At 42.6% G+C, this 20827-nt stretch overlaps 1 protein-coding gene and 1 long non-coding RNA gene across 36 annotated transcripts in view; one reads left to right on the top strand and one right to left on the bottom strand.

The window, feature by feature from the left end:
* The first annotated feature begins 84 nt into the window (after window positions 1-84).
* On the top strand, window positions 85-2602 carry LOC310678205. Its single transcript, XR_014511689.1, has 3 exons — window positions 85-209; window positions 1649-1847; window positions 2279-2602. It is a non-coding gene; the product is annotated as an uncharacterized lncRNA (long non-coding RNA).
* A 12198-nt stretch (window positions 2603-14800) lies between these two features.
* Window positions 14801-20827, bottom strand: part of ADD3 (adducin 3) — a 93894-nt gene continuing 87867 nt past the window's right edge. For 19 of the 35 annotated variants that reach the window (XM_083441651.1, XM_083441653.1, XM_083441648.1 and 16 more), the window contains 2 exons: window positions 20073-20190; window positions 14801-17567 (listed from right to left, as the gene is read on the bottom strand). In XM_083441651.1, coding sequence (XP_083297777.1) covers window positions 17275-17567; window positions 20073-20190 — 411 coding nt within the window. In that variant the 3' untranslated portion in view covers window positions 14801-17274. Of the gene's footprint in view, window positions 17568-18346; window positions 18443-20072; window positions 20191-20827 lie in introns of all 35 variants that reach the window. The other 16 variants (XM_083441638.1, XM_083441666.1, XM_083441646.1 and 13 more) reach the window with 1 other exon arrangement.

Here is a 20827-nt window from a genome sequence, read left to right as displayed (position 1 = left end):
TCCAATAAGTGAAAGTAGCTTAAAGCTGAGCTGAATTCTCCTCAGCTACCTTGTCCCCTGTTGTGGCAGTTGGCACAGAAAATTCTAGATCTTCTCCCTTTGGCTCCATTGTGTAGGGCATTAGCATGCATGCCGTGCAGAAAACTAGTCTGGGCAACTCCATGGCATCATTTATTTATTGTGAGGAAAATGAAAAGGGGGATGTAAATGTAAGCAGCAGGGGCAAGGTGGGTGGGGGGAAGAGAAGGGGAAAAACTTTTTTAAAAAGCCAATGGGAAATAATGCTCAAGGGAAGCTAAAACAGATTCCTAACTCATCCAGAACAAACTCTGTTTCCCATGACTAGTATGTTGCTGTTTTTTACCCTCAACCCTCTTAAATACACTTCTACCTGACGTGCCACATGATTAGTAAGGGAGCGATGCCCCTCTGCCTGGCTCAGCAAAGCCCCATGTTGTGAGAGGCTTCAACCTCCCCCTCCCCACTTTTCTCTTCCCGGCCACACTGATTTTGTCTGTGAGTGTCTGGGCAGCCAGTCTGCACTTTGTGGCAAGGTTCAAGCAGACAGCTAGACACGCAGGCGAGCCGTTCTTTGAGAACGTGGCAGAATGCCATCTGCCGCTTGAGAGTATTTTTTCCCCCTCCCTCGCCGTCCTTGCACTCCTTTCCAACTCTCACACACGCATGGCCCTGGCTTTTGGAGACATGCTTACCAACTGTCAATTAGCAGGCCTCAATACACTGGAAAAGAAAAGCAAGCTGCCTCATGACAATGATGGCATGTGGTGTGTGTGTGGACTCTGTCACCAACACATTTGCCATGAAACTCGAGCCTTAGAAGGTCCCTGACCTTAAAAAAGAATCCCAGCCTCTTGGTGCTTTCGATGACCTCCTCTCCCTCTCTGCTTCGTGCTTCATGAAAAGCTCCATTGTGATCATTTTACGCAGCAAAGAGATGGCGATGATCTCATAGGTCTGGGTGAAAAGGGACCGTCGTTGCTCAGTGCTGTTGGAGTGATCTCATTGGTGTGCTGGGACTAGGCAAAGGGAGACCATCTGCAGAACTTTTAAAAATAATTATTATTGGTGACCGTAATGGGGGATGTTGTGTGTGGCATTGCCCGGCTTTTCCCTAGTTTCTCTGGGCACGGGAAAAGCGGGGTGCTGTTGCACTTGGGAAAAGGTTCAGGTGTTCAGGTGGGAAGTAGGCTAGCCTCCGGCCAGAGATGGCCCAAGGTATTCTGCTGCCTGAGTTTCCCCTCTCCTCTTTGTCCTTCATTGTTTCTCTGCTGATATAAAAGAGCAGCACAGGAACAAGTATGGGAGAAACTAACAAATGACAACTGAGGGGCCCTAGGGTTCTTAGCAGAAACAAATGAGAGAAAATAAGAGAAAATTTAAACATATGGACATTTTGCATTGTGAAGGATTGATTTGAGGACAGACACCCAAAGGCATTATGGGATGAGGGTCGAGGAAGGTATCATACACCAGCACCGACTCTACAGTCCAATTTGTGGGATTACCAGCCTCATATAACCAACATGCTTAAGCCTAACGAATGCATTATGGAGTTAAGATCATAGAGTAAGCTGTCCTGCCAGGCTTGAGAGAGACTAGGTAATCAAGCCTTTGTTTACCCCATCAGACTACCAGAGAAGCTCAATGTTTGAGGAGGTGCTAGCCGGTTACACCAAGCTCAGACTGCATGGCTCTCATAAGTCACTCTTGACTTCCCATACCAATAATTTAGGAACCTTCACCACTTTGAAATTAAACTAAGTTTCACCGTCTGTGCAACCTTTCCAACTGATGTATGGAAAATGAGCCTGACCTTTGGAGATTTGGTAAGTAAACAGTTTTTAACTTACTAAATGTGTGGTCTTTTCCTATGTTGGGGGAAGAGGGTATTATTTTTGGAACTCACTTGGAAATACATATTGTAAAGGTCCATGCTTATTTCCATGCTTTACTTTGCTGTATAGTTTTTGATTTAAAGTCTCTGCTGTTCTCTCACCAAAGAGTATTTGCCCCAAACTTGGATCTTGTCATCCAAGGAATTATCCTTTTTATACCTACTTTTTACCTTGCCAGCCAACACAATGTAGAATTGAGCTGATTTCAGTTGACTTAAGTATGTTTAACTTGCTTGGATTGCGTCTTAGAGTCCTGAAAGTGACCTGCTTCTTTGTTCCACCAGTAGCAGAAGTTGATGGAGAGTGCTTTTTGGCAGACAAATCTGCCGCCCATTCCTTGACCATTATCCCCTTTTTTCCAGGAACAATAGAAGTATGTTTATCCAAGATGAAATCTACAAAATGGGCACTTATTAAGTTCTTCACATCTGGCCAGTTTTTTTTTTTCTAGTTCAAGGTAACAAAAATAAAGAGATGACCTTTTATATTATGTTATTATTTTTTTACTGCCAGGTTTTGCTACCTTGTTTCCTAATGGTTGTCCTGATTCCTTGTTTTAGGGCAAGAAAATGATCTAAATAAATAGATTTTGACAGGAGGCCAATTCTGCTGCCAGAATTACACTAATTAAATATGCATAATTCTCTTAATTAGAAAAAAAATAAAATAAAGACCAGATTAAGGTTTCTGCTTGTACAATTGGTTTTCCTTCATTTTGGAACTGGATTTCTTTTCAGGAAAAGATGTCTATCGGCTAAAGAAACATTTAAAAACCCAGCTGGAGTTGAGCAAAGTCCTTGCTCAGCAGAGTCCAAATGTGTTTATGTGCCAAAGCATACGTTACCACAGGAATTTTGAGATCTAGGTCAGAGATTCAAGCTTCAAAACATGTTTCCAGAGTAAGAGCCCATCGGCTGATGTCTGAAGAACACAGTAACACCAGGGTGGATGTGGTAGTAACTTTCCCAATTTCATTGCAACTAATTTATGATCAGTGAATAAAATGGAGAGCTGGGTTCCACCTGACATGTTCAGGCACTGTCTAAGACAGCCAAATCCATCCCCTTTAAACTCCAGACGATTTTAACAAACCTCTTCCAAAGGAGGATGGTGTGATAAAGATGAGCCAGCCTCAAGAAACGGACTTGAATGTTAGCCACAGAAACTGTTAGGCCAAGAAGCAATTTGACTGAAAAGCTTTTGTGGCTACGCCAGCAGCCCGTTCAACTACTAATTGCTTTTATTTTATTTTTTCCATAGTTGCTAGCCATTTTCACACATTTATAAGCAAGGGTGGTCTTCCCCATCCTCATAGCCTCCCCCCCCCCCCCGTTTTAAAGTCTAAAGAGGGAGAAGGAAACCAATAATTAGTAATAATAGTGCTAAAGATGTATTCTTGGACAGAAGGCTTTTTGTGCAAGAAACTCTGCATAGGCATGCATAGATTTGGCTCACGTTTCCCCTGCTCTAAATTACAGCCATGTCCTCAGAGCTGGCACATGCTTCTTGGGAAGCAGAGAGGCCTATAAACAGAGGGTTCCCTCGTATGGGACGTTGCCCTGGTTGACCTGCAATGCCCCATCCAAGGCAGTTAACGCTGCTTTCAAAGGGTGCCTAGTGTGGGCATGCACCATTCATTGACCCCCAAAGCACTTCAGAGCCACATAAAGTATGTTTTGTGTTCTCGAGCTAAGGTCCTTCTGAGCAAAATGGTATACGAGTGGATGCTTCGAGAAATTTAAATGGCCCCCTCTGGAGTGCCATTTGTGAGGCTGGCTTGGTACTTTGAGAGAGTAGTCATTGGGCACGGAGACAGATGGGGCAGCAGGACGAAAAAACATCTGAAAAGCTTCTGTGCCCTAGTTCCCAAGCCCACAGTAGAGCTTTCACATGCATCTTCTGCCATGTGTAGTGGGTGGAGCCAAACTGGTGCCCTCCAGATGCTGTGGACCCCAACTCTGCTCAACCCCAGCAAACATGACCAGTGACCAGGGAGGATGCCAGCTGTAGCCCACAAGTTCTGGGAGCCACCACATTAGCTGCTCTGTGCTACAGGTCTCATCTTGGGCAAGCCATAATGGTGGTGATCTGGAACAGGGACCATGAGACCATCTATGGAGGCCCCTTCTATCAGTTCCAAAGCCATGTTTGGTTGGCTCAAGTGGGAGACTTCGGAACTCCCTACCTAGAGAGGTGTCCTCTTGTCCTTCTCCTTGTTATTAAGTATTAAGATCTTGCTACAGTGGTACCTCGGTTTTCGAACGTCTCCGTTGACTAACGTTTTAGAACTCGAACGCCTAAAACCCAGAAGTAAATGCTTCCCTTTTCAAAAGCACCTCGGAAGTCGAACAGCTTCCGTTGAGTGTTGCTCAATTTTCTCAATTACCGTATTTTCCCGTCTATAAGACATCCCCATGTATAAGATGCCGCCTATTTGGGGGGACTCTGATTTAAGAAAATGGGGGGAGATACTATCCGTGTATAAGACGAGCCCAGATTTTGAACATTATTTTAGAGTAACATAGTCTTATACACGGAAAAGTACAGTAAATTTGCAGACCGCCCTTTGCGCCTCGCTTTTCAAACGTTTCGGAACTTGAATGGTCTTCCAGAACGGATTACGTTCAAAAACTGAGGTACCACTGTATTCTGGAAGGCTTTTGGCCTTTATAGAGGCAGGAGCCTATAGCTTCCAACATACAGTGGTACCTCGCAAGACGAATGCCTCGGAAGACGAAAAACTAGCAAGACGAAAGAGTTTTTCATTTTCTGAGTTGCTTCGCAAGACGGATTTCCCTATGGGCTTGCTTCGCAAGACGCCTTTTTTTAAAAACCGCCAATGCATTCCTACGGGAAACCGTCAATACACAGTGGTGCTTCGCAAGACGAAAAAACTCGTGGAACGAAAAAACTCGCAGAACGACTGAATTTCGTCTTGCGAGGCACCACTGTACATTAATTACAATCAATCTGGTATTTTACTCCGGTTTCCCACTCTGGCTTCTTAAATTATCATAGTGGGCTTTAATGGTTATTTAATTGCTGTTTCTGTCCATCACTGTTTTCAAAGGATTTTGTTATTTTTGTAAGGTGGCTTGTATCATGAAGAAAACCCAGGGTATGAGCATTTTGAATAAAAAATAAAGGTTCTGAACAGTAAAGAAAAGTGGTTACATTTTCCCATGGCATTATCTAGCCAGGGCAGTGCTTAAGGCGGACAGTCAAGCACCCATGGTAAAGTGTCACCTTAAGACGGTGCCTCTGCCTGCTGATTTCAGCAACTGCGAGGGAGACACCTTTGTGCAAGCTCCAACCACGACCTCTTTTTACTTAACTGTGTTATGCCATCAAAGTTCTGTGTTAAATGAAACTGGGCTTCCTGCCAGCACAATGCACAGAAAAGGAAGACTATAAAGTCAAGGCTGGGTTGGGACTCGAGAGGTCTAGCTTGAAGGGCTTCTGTGTCATGTAGAGGGGGAATCCCCCTCCCCACACAATTATCTCCCTATGTTGCATCATGGTTCATCTTTTAAAGAACTTAAGGCGATCCATGGTAAAAACTGAGTGGGATAAGGAAGACTTTCCACATGCAGATATCTATGTCAGCCTCTAAAAGCTACAGATGACAGACAGGCTTGGCTTGCTACTACAGTGGTACCTCGAGTTACATATGCTTCAGGTTACATACGCTTCAGGTTACAGACTCCGCTAACCCAGAAATAGTACCTCTGGTTAAGAACTTTGCTTCAGGATAAGAACAGAAATCAGGCTCCAGTGGCGCGGCAGCAGCAGGAGGCCCCATTAGCTAAAGTGGTGCTTCAGGTTAAGAACAGTTTCAGGTTAAGAACAGACATTCAGAATAAATTAAGTACTTAACCTGAGGTACCACTGTACTACCTAGAGGCAGGCCCATGCAGAGCTTGCCTGAGGCCTGGGGCAGGCAACTTGTTAAACTAAAGTTATAAACTCAAACAAAAAAGCAGCCATTCCCTTGTGGGGGCCCCAGCTGGCTTAGCCTTCTGTGGTCAGGGGCAAGGAGGAGCCTCTAAATCTGGCACTGTATGTAGCATGCAAGCCCTAGTCTAAGAAGCTGGCCGCTCAGATTGTATAGCCTACTCTGGTCCAGCACTTCTGTTCTATCTAGCGCATCGTCTCTCCACACACCTGGAATTATTCTAAGAAGATAATCCTCCTCCCCACTGAGCAAATTGCAAGCTTCCATGGGTAGAAGACTCTGCATTTCTTTGTAGTGGTAGCTATTATCTATGGGTCCTGAACTGGCAGTACGACGGGGAGGAGGAAGAGGATCCTGGCGAGGGGTGTAGCCGGGACTGGGACACACCAGGGCAAGCTGGGGATGGGGAAGGTAGTACTCACAGAGTGACAGAGGATGCCTAGAAGATGGATGTCAATGCACTGGATCCAGAGCAGCAGGACTCATCACCAGAGCCACAAACACAGTGGGTTCTGAGGCATAGGGAGCAGCGGGAGGGGTGCTCTTGGAGGCTGAGGCAGGCAAAAGCCCACAGCCCAGCTCCCTGGAAAGAGGGCTGTGATTCCTCAGCTGGAGAAGGCTTGGAACAGGTGAGAGTCACCTGCCTCATCAAGCTCAGATGCTGCAATCAGCTGCAAGTACACAAGGGAAGCAGAGCTGAGGTGCTGCGTCTGCTCAACTGCCCATGTTGATGGACCTTGGCTTGGTTCCGCCTGGACCTCTATGGGACAGTACTTTGGATATCTTGACTGCTAGAATTCAGATTTAGCTACTTTGCCAGAACAAAACAAAACAAAAAATTCCTTCCAATAGCACTGAAACAGAAGTGTGCATGCACACGAAAGCTCATACCAATAACTAACTTACCGTATTTTTTGCTCTATAAGACTCATTTTTTCCCTCCTAAAAAGTAAGGGGAAATGTGTGTGCGTCTTATGGAGCGAATGCAAGCTGAGCAGCTATCCCAGAAGCCAGAACAGCAAGAGGGATCGCTGCTTTCACTGTGCAGAATATTTTTTTCTCAGAATATTTTTTTCTTGTTTTCCTCCTCCAAAAACTAGGTGCGTCTTATGGTCTGGTGCGTCTTATAGAGCGAAAAATACAGTAGTTGATCTCTAAGGTGCTACTGGAAGGAATTTATTTATTTTATTTTGCTTCGACTATGGCAGACCAACACAGCTGCCTACCTGTAATTAGCTACTCTGATTGATCTTGGACTGCATTTCCTGACCTTTTCGTGGATTGACCCTTGGACTTTGAACTTGGCATAATGACTTGCTACCAGGTAGGCCAGGGGTTCAGGACACCCTGTAGCAGAAATCCACAAAGAGTTGTGAATCTTTAAACCTTCCCTCAACTTTTGGTGTTAAAAATGACTCTAAAAGTTAGGAGGAACTGCGCCCACCATTTCTGCCTTTTTGGTGCAATGCTTTCAAAGGTCCCTTTGTTAGTGTTACATCAAGGGAGAGCCAATAAATAAGTTATCCTGAGTGAGGAACTGCATGGCATCAAAGCCTTCAGTCACTCAACACAAGCAGAAAGGATCACACTCGGAGTTCTGTCTCCCATCTCCTGCTGTATTAGTTACCAGCCCTGGGTGCTAATTTCATTTATTTCTCAGCTTTCTTCCATAACAGAACCTAATATGGCATACACTGACCAGATGCCAACCTACCTAGCTTTACCAAGTGCATGATGTGCTCACAGACTGTTAAGAGGCATCTATATCAAACAAGCAGCCACCTGAGCACAACAGCCATCTTTCCTGGAGCTGAGGTAGCTAGGCATTCATTTCTTTTCAACTTTGGGACCTTCTTCTTGTGCTGGCTCATGTCTGGGTTCATGTTTCTTGACTTGCACAGACTGCTCAGTGGGCTGACTTGCTCTAACTCAGGGGTCCCCAAACTAAGGCCCGCGGGCCGGATAAGGCCTGAGGGACTCGTTTATCCGGCCCGCAGCAACCCCTGCCACCCCCTGCTCTTACCAGCGCTGGGCTGCACGGCTGCCCACTTCCGGGTCGGAGGAGCACCAGAAATAGCTTGTGTGCATGCGCATGTGTTATTTCCGGTGCACATCCAGGTTGGAGGAGGCCCTGTGCACATGCGCACAAGCTATTTCTGGTGCTCCTCCGACCCGGAAGTGCGCTGGAAATACCGTGTGCACATGTGTATGGGCACACGCTCCCCCGCACTCCGTGCGATCGGCGCTGGAGACACCGGCCTGAGGCGCGGTAAGTTTGCTGGCCCCTGCTCTAACTTCAGCCCTGACTTTCCCCTCTTGCAATGCTCATGGAAGTTGATCACCTGCTCAAATCTGACTGCATGCTTTTTGATTTCAAGTTCTTGTCCTTCTTGACTAGGACTCTCTGAACTTTGACTTTGGACTACAATCCAGCATTCACTCAACCCTGACTTAGGTGCATGATGGTTCTTCTGAACTGCTTCTTCTGAAATATGTCTTATTCGACTCAATGCAAGTCAAGCTTTCCTTTCCCTTAACTGTGAATCTCTGAAAAACAAAGACCAAAACAGGACACCAGGTCTCAGTGATAGAAGAAAATGAAGAGAACCTTTGATCCAGAAGTTCTAAATATGTACCAAAAAAACCCCTTTTGACCATTGAGTGGACAGAGCTTCCTTTTGTCTGACTCCAACATTCATTTCCCCCCCAAAATATTCACTGGCCAGGGTGCAACTGAAAACAGCTCGGATCAATGTAAATTCTCCTTCTTGAATGGGATACTGACAAGATGATCATTCTATTGTCTTCCTTCACAGTTAGGCACCTGGTATCTGAAGCTGTGGCCCTCCAGTCTTTAACTCCCATCAGCCCCAGGCAGCATGGTCAGTGGTCAGGGATGATGGCCACAGGTACCCCATCCCTGATCTAAGGAGCCTTTGTCTTGTTCATCGACTCTCACTCACAAACTTAATTTTCACACAGCGGAAATCATGATTAGTCTGGCCCAACAGAAGGCTGTTTGGGAAGCTGATTTTATACTCACTGCTGCAATGCTGTGAACAAGGGTGGGAAGAAAAGAGTGGGTGATCCTTCTGGCTTTCTGCAAAGCAGGTGGCTTCCCTACCCCACGTCAACTTCTGTCCTCGCGGTGTATTTGACACACATCTAACAGCAGCAAAACGACTTTCACTCCCTTGAGCTTCTCTTCAGGCTATTTTTGAGTACAATCCTACCCACTAACCCTGTTGATGGCTGAGTGCAGAGGGGCAGGTAGTAGAAAGGTGCATTGTTGCTTCTCTGATGGCCAGCAGGCAGAGAATGCCAGCAGAGGCAACAAGAGGGAAGCTCTCAATGGGGTCATTCAGGGTGGGGCTACCGGTAGATCCAAGGAGTCTAAGCCACAGGCATCTGGTTGGCCACCATTAGAAAACTGACTAGATGGGCCACTGGTCTGATCCAGCAGGCTCTTCTTCTTTCATAAGAAATGGCTGGATAGATACAGGAGAGATATGGATCATGGCCAATGGCATACATCAATTCAGAAAGCAGCAGTGGGATTGTATAGGATGCAGAGTAAAGGGAAATGTATAGTCTCAGTCATGGCTGGTACAAGCTGACTGGGCGTGGAATGCAATGGTAAATCCTTGTCTCTCCTGCTCAGGTTCTCCATGAAGGTCAGTCTGCTCCTTCAACCACCCTAAAACCACACCAATGTTTATTTGCTGCCCATGAGGACAGCAAATATTCAAAAGTATCTCCCCTTTTCTTTTAATTAGCATTATGGTTGTATTATTTTATTAGCCAATATTATTGCAGGACGGGCTTCCTTTTTTGTATTTTAAACTTTATTTCAAAACCAGATTCATGAGATTGGCGCTTGCTCTCTCCACATTGAGCTGCTTTCCAGCAGAGCCAAAGGACCGAAAGTCTCACTTTTATTCAGTAGCAAAGGGTGTTTATTAATGTGTGGTTCACAGCCACCAGCCTTAATATAAATGCTAATAAATAACCATCAGGGTAATGAGTGCTATTTGGCTTCAGGTATCACCCACAAAGCTTCTAGGTATTTTTTGTGCACAAAAAGGGGGGGGGGGACATTCCAACTTCAAGAAGCTGCTGCCTGAGGCCCAATGAAACTTGGCAAAAAGCCTTCCTGGGACAGTTCACAGGGCAGGAGCAGAGACAAAAATCTTCACTGCACAATTCACCCATGTTTTCAGGGGGGTGGGGGGGAGGGAAAAACCATTAAGGCTACATACACAATTTTTCCTCTTCACTCCCTGCTGAGGATTCCACAATTCTGAAGAAGCTTTTTAATTTTAAAAACTAGACCAATAGATACATCAACATCTGTAAGATAGGTGTTCTATACATTTCAACAGGTCGCCTATTTTCTTTAACATTTTCTCCTACAACAAGTGGCACCCGGCTGCATCCAATCTTATCTCTCCCACACAGAGGGAGCATGCTTGGGTACTACCGTGTCCTGCTTGGTTAACATATCAACTTATTTTTCACCAGACAGAAGCTGGGGGGGGGGGAATAAAGAGTGTAAAGCTAAAGGTAAAGGGACCCCTGACCATTAGGTCCAGTCGTGGATGACTCTGGGGTTGCGGCGCTCATCTCGCTTTATTGGCCGAGGGAGCCAGCGTACAGCTTCCGGGTCATGTGGCCAGCATGACTAAGCCGCTTCTGGCAAACCAGAGCAGCGCACAGAAATGCCGTTTACCTTCCCACTTATTTATCTACTTGCACTTTGACATGCTTTCGAACTGCTAGGTTGGCAGGAGCAGGGACCGAGCAACGGGAGGTCACAGGGATTTGAACTGCCGACCTTCTGATCGGCAAGCCCTAGGCTCTGTGGTTTAACCCACAGCGCCACTTGTGTCCCAAAAAAGAGTGTGGGAGCAGATAAACTTGGGAGTTGGCAAACTCTTGGTAACTTTGCCAAGAAACCACACAGAGATGCAAATAATGATGAGTAGGGCGTGATGACAAGAATGACAAGAGGTTGGATCCAAAAACTATGACTATGTCTACTTCTGTTTGTTCTGCATCCGGTGCATGCCCACAGCTGGGTAGGAAGAGTGTTCTCACGTTAGCCACAATCTGTATCTATTGTGTCATTTCTTACGAAATACTGCATTTTGATGCGTCCCCGCCCCCCCATCAGCTTGGATTAGTGTCAAGAAAAAGAACAGTGTAGTTGAATTTGAAGTTGGTAATGTGTACACAGCCTGAGTTAGCCACTGTTTATCATCAGGACCTTATCCACTTGATTTGAATGGGACTAAAGCAGGGGTGACTAACCTGTGTCCCTCTAGCTATTTATTAATAATAATAATAATAATAATAATAATAATATCAATAACAAAAATAATAAAATGTATATCCCATCCCTCCTCTTAAAAGGAGAGCAGGGGGGCACACAACAAGCAATACAACAATAAACACATCTTTAAAATCCACCTTAAAACAATTCTAATACTAATGCAGGTGACAAAAATACAGCGGAGATGGTGCCTGTCTAACATTTAAGGAGAGGTGCCCGATTCCTATACTGTGCAGAATGGACCGCCTGATAAGTTGTTATTTGCAGGAGGCCCTCACCTACAAAGTTATCGACTGGGTATGCAAGAGGTGAGATGATTTTTCAGGTTCTTGGGACTACAACCAGCCCTGGCCACTGGGGGTAGTTGGGAAACCAACAACATCTGCAGGGCAATAGTATGACTTAGTCTGAATCTAGTCCAAAAAAGGCAGGGGGAACCAATTCAACACTGACTAGTCAATTCTTTCATGGCTGCAATTTCAGAACATTCAGATCCATCAAATTCTGTGCCTCCAGAGAACAAGCTGGGAGTGGAGGTGGAGTGAGAGGCTCACAGACGGAAGCTGTGCATTGTTTACAATTGCTAGGTTTTTACATTCATCTGATGTTTACACACACGTTGGCCTGGTTGACATACAACTCTAAGCCATGATTTATTTAACCAGGCACAAATTATCTTGTGCTTAAGGAAGGGTGATGGGTTCACACATAACACCAAGCCATTAAAAAGGCAAAAACAAAGGCTTCAGAGATCGTGTTTTCAGTACAGAAATCCTAGTTAAGTCACTGGGCAGGGTTCACGCTTAACACTAAGCCATGGTTTAATAAGCCATAGACTAGCATTATGTGTGAACCAGGTGTGAACCTTGTGGGTAGAGCCATTAGTAGTTATGTCGGCTCTACAGAGCATATGAAGTGTTAATGTAAGCCTTTGAGTTGCACACAACTCTTCCTTATAGGTCATCAAAGCAGAAAAATAAGAAAACTTGTTCGAAGCTGAGGCAAATGGTGTCATCGCAGAAGAGCCATCTTGAGTTTTTCTGAGAAAGTTGCAAGGAGGCAGTGTTGAGCAACCGGTTCTGGTCATTCAATGCAGCTGATCTCTGCAAGACGCACAACACCCATCTCAAATGCATATTTGGGAAGAACTGAAAGTTGAGCATAGAATGGTGCAGTCCCACTTAGGTGAATACTGGCCCATAAAACTTCAGACCACAGTAAGTTTTGGGGCAGGCATAGGCAAACTCGACCCTCTAGATGTTTTGAGACTACAGTTCCCATCATCCCTGACCACTGGTCCTGTTAGCTAGGGATGATGAGAGTCGTAGTCCCAAAACATCAGGAGGGCCGAGTTTGCCTATGCCTGTTTTGGGGGGTGGGATGGGAAGAGACTTAAGGATACCAAACACTATCCATTTGTTTCCATGAATGGATCCAAACTTGCATCATACTACAGTGGTACCTCAGGTTACGTACTTAATTCGTTCCGGAGGTCTGTTTTAACCTGAAACTTTTCTTAACTTAAAACACTACTTTAGCTAATGGGGCCTCCCGCTGCTGCCATGCTGCTGGAGCACAATTTCTGTTCTCATCCTGAAGCAAAGTTCTTAACTCAAGGTACTGTTTCTGGGTTAGCGGAGTCTGTAACCTGAAGTGTATGTAACCCGAGGTACCTCTTTACAGGTGTCTTCAGAAAGAGGACTGTTGATTTTTTAAAGAGACCGACCTTAATATTATGAGGTGATGTATACAATAAATGGGGTATCTAAATAAAACAAAAAAGGAATGTCATGGGGCTCCGGGCAGTCTTTTGTTTTAAACTGTCCCTTCCAGTATGACGGATCCTTCTACATACATTATAATATAAATAATCCTGCAGTTCTTTATTTCATGATATGGCAATGTATAGGAATGTTTGGATCTAGGTGATGCTGCCTCTTAAAAGATGGTCTGTAGCACTCACTCATTCAGCTCCATTCTGCTCCCGTTTGTTTTAAACACCCTGACCTAAAATGCTTTGCCTAACTGTTTGATGTGGAACCTGCATGTAAATCTAAAATGTGTGATTTGCATAGTTAGCTCTAAGATTTACATGCTGCCCCATGTGAATTTGATTTCAAAGCAGTTTATAATCACGTAACATCACATCATTGGCTGTGAGCATGTATATACAGGCATGTTCACCCAATGTATATGTGCTTGCAAGTGTCCACTGCAAAGGGATGCCCAGCATGTGTGTACTACATGGACTTTCAGGGAAATGTATTTTATGCAGATTCTACATTAAAAACTTCAGTTAGTGTCTCCACCCAAGAACTTTGTATTGAAGAGGTCCTAAAATGGAGAGTAAATCTGCTTGTTAAATGTGATAGCTCCATAATCTACTCAAGAGTACAACATTCTAAAAAAAGATATATTCTGGTACCCAATACAGTTTGCAAAAGCAAGCATAATATTCTTAAAAGATTTTAAGGAAAATGTGTACATGTGTGTGGGAAGTGGGGGAAATCCTCTGAGATAAACATTCCATTTCTGGGTTTCCAACTGAGCTGATAAACATAGATGTCCAAAAAAGCCAGCTGTTCCCTTTCATCTGTTTGAAGTGCAGCTGGAATAATGCCCACAGAGCCTCCACCAAAATACTTTCTTTGAAAGCAGCTTGCTAATTGTCTTTCAAGGGATTAATTCCACATACACAAAAAAATGCGAAAGGGAGCAGGTGCCACCTAACGGACATTGGTAGTATAGCCTTGCTATACTAGAGTCCCATGGACTGCAAGAAGATCAAACCTATCCATTCTGAAGGAAATCAGCCCTGAGTACTCACTGGAAGGACAGATCGTGAAGCTGAGGCTCCAATACTTTGGCCACCTCATGAGAAGAGACGACTCCCTGGAAAAGACCCTGATGTTGGGAAAGATGGAGGGCACAAGGAGAAGGGGACGACAGAGGACGAGATGGTTGGACAGTGCTCTCGAAGCTACCAGCATGAGTTTGACCAAGCTGCGGGAGGCAGTGGAAGACAGGAGTGCCTGGTGTGCTCTGGTCCATGGGGTCACGAAGAGTCGGACATGACCAAACAACAAGAAGTATAGCCTTGCATTGCATACACAGGACTATATCACAGTACTAATTACGACATTGACAGTATACTCTGCTCTGAATGGTTAATGTCTGTTGGGAGTGTATACACAAACAGGCAGAAGCAATTGTGGATCAGTTGCTACAAATGTAGAAGTCATATTGCAACACAGTCTCCTTGTTTCAGACACTACCTAATTTTTTAAAGTTTCTCTATGGACAAGTAGAAGTCTACAAACCCGACTAGGGATATGCATTTATAATACTCTAGCCTAACAAGCGTGTATATTATGTGATTACAGAGTTGTAGACCTTCTGAGGATAAAACTCAGTAGAGAAAAAAAATCACATATTTGTGTTTGCCATATGGTAATTTTGGAGTTCATTTTCTATTTTCAAATAGAAGTTATTATTCTTAAACTATACAGCTCCTGTCTTCTGCTACATATGATTGCTTTAAGCCTACAGGTTATACAGGTTGAGGAATGCTGTGAATAAGTTAGTTTCCAAAATCCATCTATTTAAAATACTGTTTATTTGTGATTTAACATTAATTAGCATTACATCTATGAGCAATTTCCAACAACATTTATATATTTTTTTCCACAGGACACAGAGTTGGCTGGCTCATTCTTTATGCCAAAGCAAGTAAATAGAGGCATTAGCAAAAAAAAGGTGCAAATAGTTCACGGTTGCATTTTTTAAAAAATATTTATGCACATTGCATTCATTTAGATATATTTTTTAAAAGTTATGAAAAGCATAGTTCACAGGTTACTGTTTCTACATATGTTGTAATACAACACAAAAATGTAGAACATAAACAAAGTTAAGCAACTTATAGATTTCCACTATTTTTTTTAAAAGAACACACTGATTCCAGTATTTTGAGATATCTAGAATATCGTTTCCAGAGTCACTCCAGCGCTGCATTTTCACACTTACACAGTCAAAGCTAACCAGCCCTGCAACATGCTATAGTCAATTTTTTTTCATGCCAAACCACAACCCAGCCATATTTTAACAATCTATATACGGTATATATTTCAACTGGCAATCTGGGAGTCACATTGATATTTGAGGTGTATTTGCTCTTGTGGCTACTGATGAACAAAGGCTAGTTTAAAGGCCCTAGGCAAATTTTCATGTTTAGCGTGTATTTACAGGTTTGAAATTTTCTTTCTTAAGTTCCAAAGCAAAATAAAGCTACCAGCAAAAAGGAGCAAGTGGCAGGATCAGCGCCTATAGCGCTTGACTAATTGGATCTAAGATTCCTTGAGAAGGCAAAACTCAGATTAAAATTATCCCATTAAAATCAATGATAGCAAGGGGAGAACGTGTGGCACTCCATATGAAAGCCTATACATTTTATATGAAACGGCTGTTCCATTAATTTAATAAAAAATACCCCCAAATCCATACCATATATTTTATGAAAAATAATCCACAAGCTACTATTCTCTTTACCTCCAACCCCTTATTCTTCCCATTTCACTTTCCCTTTTTCGGTTTTGTCTCCTTCATTTGGTTGTGGGCTTTTCCAGAGGATCAGTTGATAGTGCAACGTAGATGCAGTTGCTTCTAAGCTGTTGCATGAAATCTAGACTCCATCCCTTGTGGAAGCACTTTTGCCATGGGCATTTTGCATTTTCCTGCACCTGGGTGGCAATGTTCACTCGAACAAGCAATCTTTGCCACTGGAGTGCTGCCGGAATGTAGCTGCATGAGTTTTACACTCTTCACCCAATGGCCTTGACATTCTGTCAGCATGGTACCAGCACTCTATATCTGCAAAGAGGGAGCTCACAGAGGACTTGCAACTGAGTGTCTCAAGGCAAAGAGGGAAAGAAACCCCTTGTGGCTTTATCTTGACCAACAAGTAAGTCCTCAAGACTTTGCCCTGAGAATTTCGTTGGACATGCTGCAGAAGTAACGTAGAATGGCTAAGGGATGTACTTGGAACTGATCTCCTGGATAGGCCATATGTTAACAGGTTTATTTTTCTTCATTCAACAGCAATACCATGAGGAAAAAAATACAGTAAGATTTAAACCTGAATCCAGTTAAGTTTATACGCTTTCAACACCCAATAATCAGAGGTTCTGGATTCCTGAATTATATTTAAGTATACTCTACACCAAGCATCCTTAAATACATTCTATTGTTAAATGCTTGGTTTACATGCCTATAATACTTTATACTGAGTGGTATACAAAAATTTCAACGTATAAAATTCTTTTTCTGTTTTGCCATAGTTAAACTAAGTTATCAATGTTAAGCGTATAAAATCCCCTTTATTGAAAAATAAGGGCTTTCTCCCTGCCCCCCCAACTGATAGAATAAAAAAAGTTTTCAAAAATTATATTTTACTAAAATGAAGTATTTGGCAAAAGTTATTATCAATGAATGCAATTTTTACAGAGTCTGTAAAATTCCAAATGCAATTCCTTTTACAGTTTCCCCCTCTTAATATTATGTGCCAGTGTATCATAAATGACCTATGGTTGAAAAGGTGAGGTGAACAGCACCCTGTGAGGCAGGGGTAAAACAACTGCTATGGTCAAAATCACAATACTAAGAAGTATCATCCAATTACAGAGTGAGGCAGTAGATTAAAAAAACCAACATTATCTGATAACTCAACAGCTACCTTAGTGACACTGTGCTGAAGGTCTACTAATTGAGAAAACTCTCCGTGTGTAACCATAAGGGTATTTGAAATTACAATAGTGCTCTATTGGAACACCTGCCAGTGTTAGTTTGTGGTGGACCTATTAAGTATTTCAAACCCTCATAGTAATTCTTACACCAACTAATTAAGAGATGAATTCTTTGCTTCATTAACATAACATTGTTTCTATTTAATTTTATTTTCCAGTTCTGCTTTTAGGTTAAGGCCCATTTTTCTGCACAACCCTACCTAACGTGACTAAAACGTGAACTAAAACATGGGTTTGAAATGTGCAATGTAGCCTCGGAATGAACTGCACTCAGGCTTCCACCTTCTCCTTCTTTTTATTCTTTTTGAGGAAAGATGGAGTACGGAACTTCTTCTTCTTCTTTGATGGTGATTTTGAAGGAGAGCCCTCGGGGGAAAGGGTCTCCTCAATTTTTTCAGAGGCCTTAATGGTGATCTCCACATTCTCTACAGTACTAGTGGTTAACTGGCTGACTCTGTGTGCAAGATCCTCGTCCACATCATGTGAATCTTCTTTGCCATTCATTACAACAGCCGGCATCTCCAGAGAGACGAGGTTAGCATCCTGTTGGTAATCATCATTTTCTGTAAAAAAGAGAGAAAGCAAACGGTGGCATTTTACTCTTTGTTATACTGACGGTTATGCAGCAATTCTGCACAGGTCTAAAATGCAAGCAGCATATTGGGACACGGAGAGAATAACTAGCAAAGCTCCCCTCCTTCCTCTACCAGTATCTTATTTTTGTTTAGGTATTTATATCCCACTTTCCCAGGCAAAATAATCTACAAAGCGGTGTTTTCCTCTTGCCCCACGTTTTATTTGAACCAACAAGCCAGCATGTAACTCATTAGCTATATTAATTGTAGGATGTGTGGAATCAAGGTTTTCAGCTACGTCCTAGCCACAACTGGACACTTACAGACAGTATATCTGAATAGAATGTGATGCAGTAGCAATTCCACCAGAGCAACATCATAGACTGTTATGTTAGCCTTGTATTATGAGCCAATGCACATATATAATCCTGGGAAAGAAATGGGAGTGCTTTCTCCAAATGATACGAACACAAATTGTTGCAGGAACAGGAGATCAACATGACGTTGAAACTGTCTCTAAGTGACCTGTTCTGAAGAATGAATGAGATTATAGGTAAACCTACGCTATTTAGAGAGAAGATGTTGGATTTAAACTTCTGATAAATCCAGAAGGATTCTTAAAAGATGTAGCTCAAGAAAATAAATCATAGTCTTCACATATTGGCAAGATGACTATATTTTCCTTTCCTGATCTAAGTAATTAAAAGTAATTGGCAAGGAAGGGTCTAACAGGCTCACGATACTGCATAGGACATTACATTGTATACCTTCTACTTTTTCAGGGACATTTTGTGGGGACTGAGTTTGAGAATTAATTTGTGAAACAGATGACCCGTCATCTGAGAATAATTCCTGATCAGCATCTGTAGGACAAGAGCTTGAGTTAGTAAAAGCCATGCCAAAATGAAATAAATGCAAGGAGATCAGTGTACGTTAGTGCATACAAAACACAAGCAACTTCACTAGTACTGACCTGATTATAGTAATGTTAACACATATAATTATACTAATTTCATCCTATTAGTAACCCAAACTTAGTATATTATAACACACTCTGGATGGTCCCAATTATTTAGAAGTATTCCATGCAAACATACGTTGGTTACTATACAAAATAGACAGAACAAACTATGCAACGTTAGTGCTGAAAATGCTAGTGTTAGACAACAGCAAATTAGCAATTAAAGTTCCTTATCAGATGCTTTGAATGAAGATGGGTGGAAAAATTGGTTGTAATGCAATATTTTTACCTTTGAATCTTTATGCTTTCAAAAATAAGAAATGGGCAAGTTAGAAGTTTGCTAGCAATAATATCAAGACTGAAGACAAGAGAAAATACTACTGTCAGACTGTTTTTTCTTGAGAAATTATGATTTAAAGATACTTACCTTTTACCCTGCTGATTGCACTATTGACCGGATACTAATTTCTAAGGCAAGGACACAATCCTTTGTTTTCAGATGCCGACATGCACTTATAACAGCAACATGAGAAAGCAATACAACTATGTAACAGATGCCATCCTTCCTTTCCATATAAGCCCTTTTATAGGATTATGAAATTTAACAAGTGTCCAGTTTAAAAATTTACCCAAGACTACAAGAAGTAGTAGTGAGAGTAAAATTAGGGCTGCCATACGTCTGGATTTTTCTGGACATTACCAGGATTTCAAAGGTGGAATTGACATCCAGGGAGGATTTCTGAAAGGTGGCACTTTCCGGAGGATCTTAGGCAATTCTGAGAAAAGCTCAACAACTTTTGGGGTGTCCTGGTTTTTACTTTTTGAAATATGGCAACCCTAGTAAAATAGCATGTTCAAAGGGTTTGGTGGTGAAGGGTAAAAAAAGATGACCAGCCAGTCTAAAGAAACTGCCCTGGCCCCCTTGGATTGGAACAACTATTGGCCAGCTGTAAATACTCTCCTCCTTGGGGAAGGTGGTTGAGAGTGCAGTGGCTGGGAAACTGCAAGCATTCTTGGAGGACAGATTATTTACATCCATTCCAATCCGGGTTCAGGCTTGGCCATGGGACTGAGTTGTCTTTGGCCACCCTGATGGATGCCTTTACAGACAGTAAGACAAGGGGAATGCATTCTTGCTCCTGCTTCTTGATCTCTCTATGGCTTTCAATACTACTGAGCACGCATGGATTGGCTCCATGGAATGGAGTGACCCCTGATCAAGTCAAGATTAGATTCCCTTAGAACTACAAATCACATTGATTCATTTCATGTTTTAATATCCATTGATCTAAGTAGGTTCAATATTTTACTGGTCATAACACAGCATAGCACTACAGAGAAGGAAGTTGTGAGAGATAAATTCTTGCCAGAAGAGATTCAGGCCTTTAAAAAGTGGAGTTCTTGAAGCTGCCATTGATATTATTTAATGTAATGGCTCTTAGTTTAAAAATTTAAAATCATTTTTGGTGAATTTAAACTTCACTAAATCTTTACCTGAATATTTTCCACCACCAGTTTATCAGAACACTCACCATCTACTCCTTGTTGCTTGCGTTCGATTGTCCGCTTGTACTCTTCCAGTTCCTTTTCAGTGAGATGACTGAATGGGTTGGGAGGGGCTGGTGGGGCATGCTCGTCTTCTTCAAACGGCTGGAAGAAAAAATAAAATAAATTAAAGGGGAGAAAGGCAATACAAAAAACAAGCACATTAAACAATTACAAATGAGCCTATTGCTGGTGATACGATCCTTCAAAGTAAGAATCTGAAAGCAGTGCAGCATTTTCAAAAACCATCAGCAGAACATAGAACTGTAGAGTTGGAAGGGACCATGAGGGTTGTCCAGTCCAACTCCCTGCAATGCAGGAATATTTTGCCCAACATGGGGCTCAAACCCATGGCCCTGACATCAAGAGTCTCACACTCTACCAACTGAGCTGCTGTATTTTTCTGTGTATAAGACTAGGCTTTTTCCCTAAAAAATAATGTCAAAAATTTTGGGGTGTCTTATACATCTCCCCCCATTTTCTTAAAATGGAGACCCCAAAATTAAGGGGCGTCTTAAACATGGGGGCGTCTTATAGACAGAAAAATATGGTAATTGCTTCAATTACTAGGTTAGTGAACTTACAGAAAGGGTCTTTAATCAATACCAGGTTTTAGTCAAAACAAACTTTAAAGACTTGTAGAAAGCTTGGCCAGTGTTGTTTTTTTAAAGAATCCGACAAATACCATAGCAGTCGTCCACCTGATCTCATAATACATGTATTATGGTTAAGATGAAAACAG

This window comes from Podarcis tiliguerta (genome assembly GCF_965153285.1).
Source record: "Podarcis tiliguerta genome assembly, chromosome: 5".
Lineage (NCBI taxonomy): Eukaryota > Metazoa > Chordata > Lepidosauria > Squamata > Lacertidae > Podarcis > Podarcis tiliguerta.
This window is presented reverse-complemented; position numbering and strand designations above follow the sequence as displayed.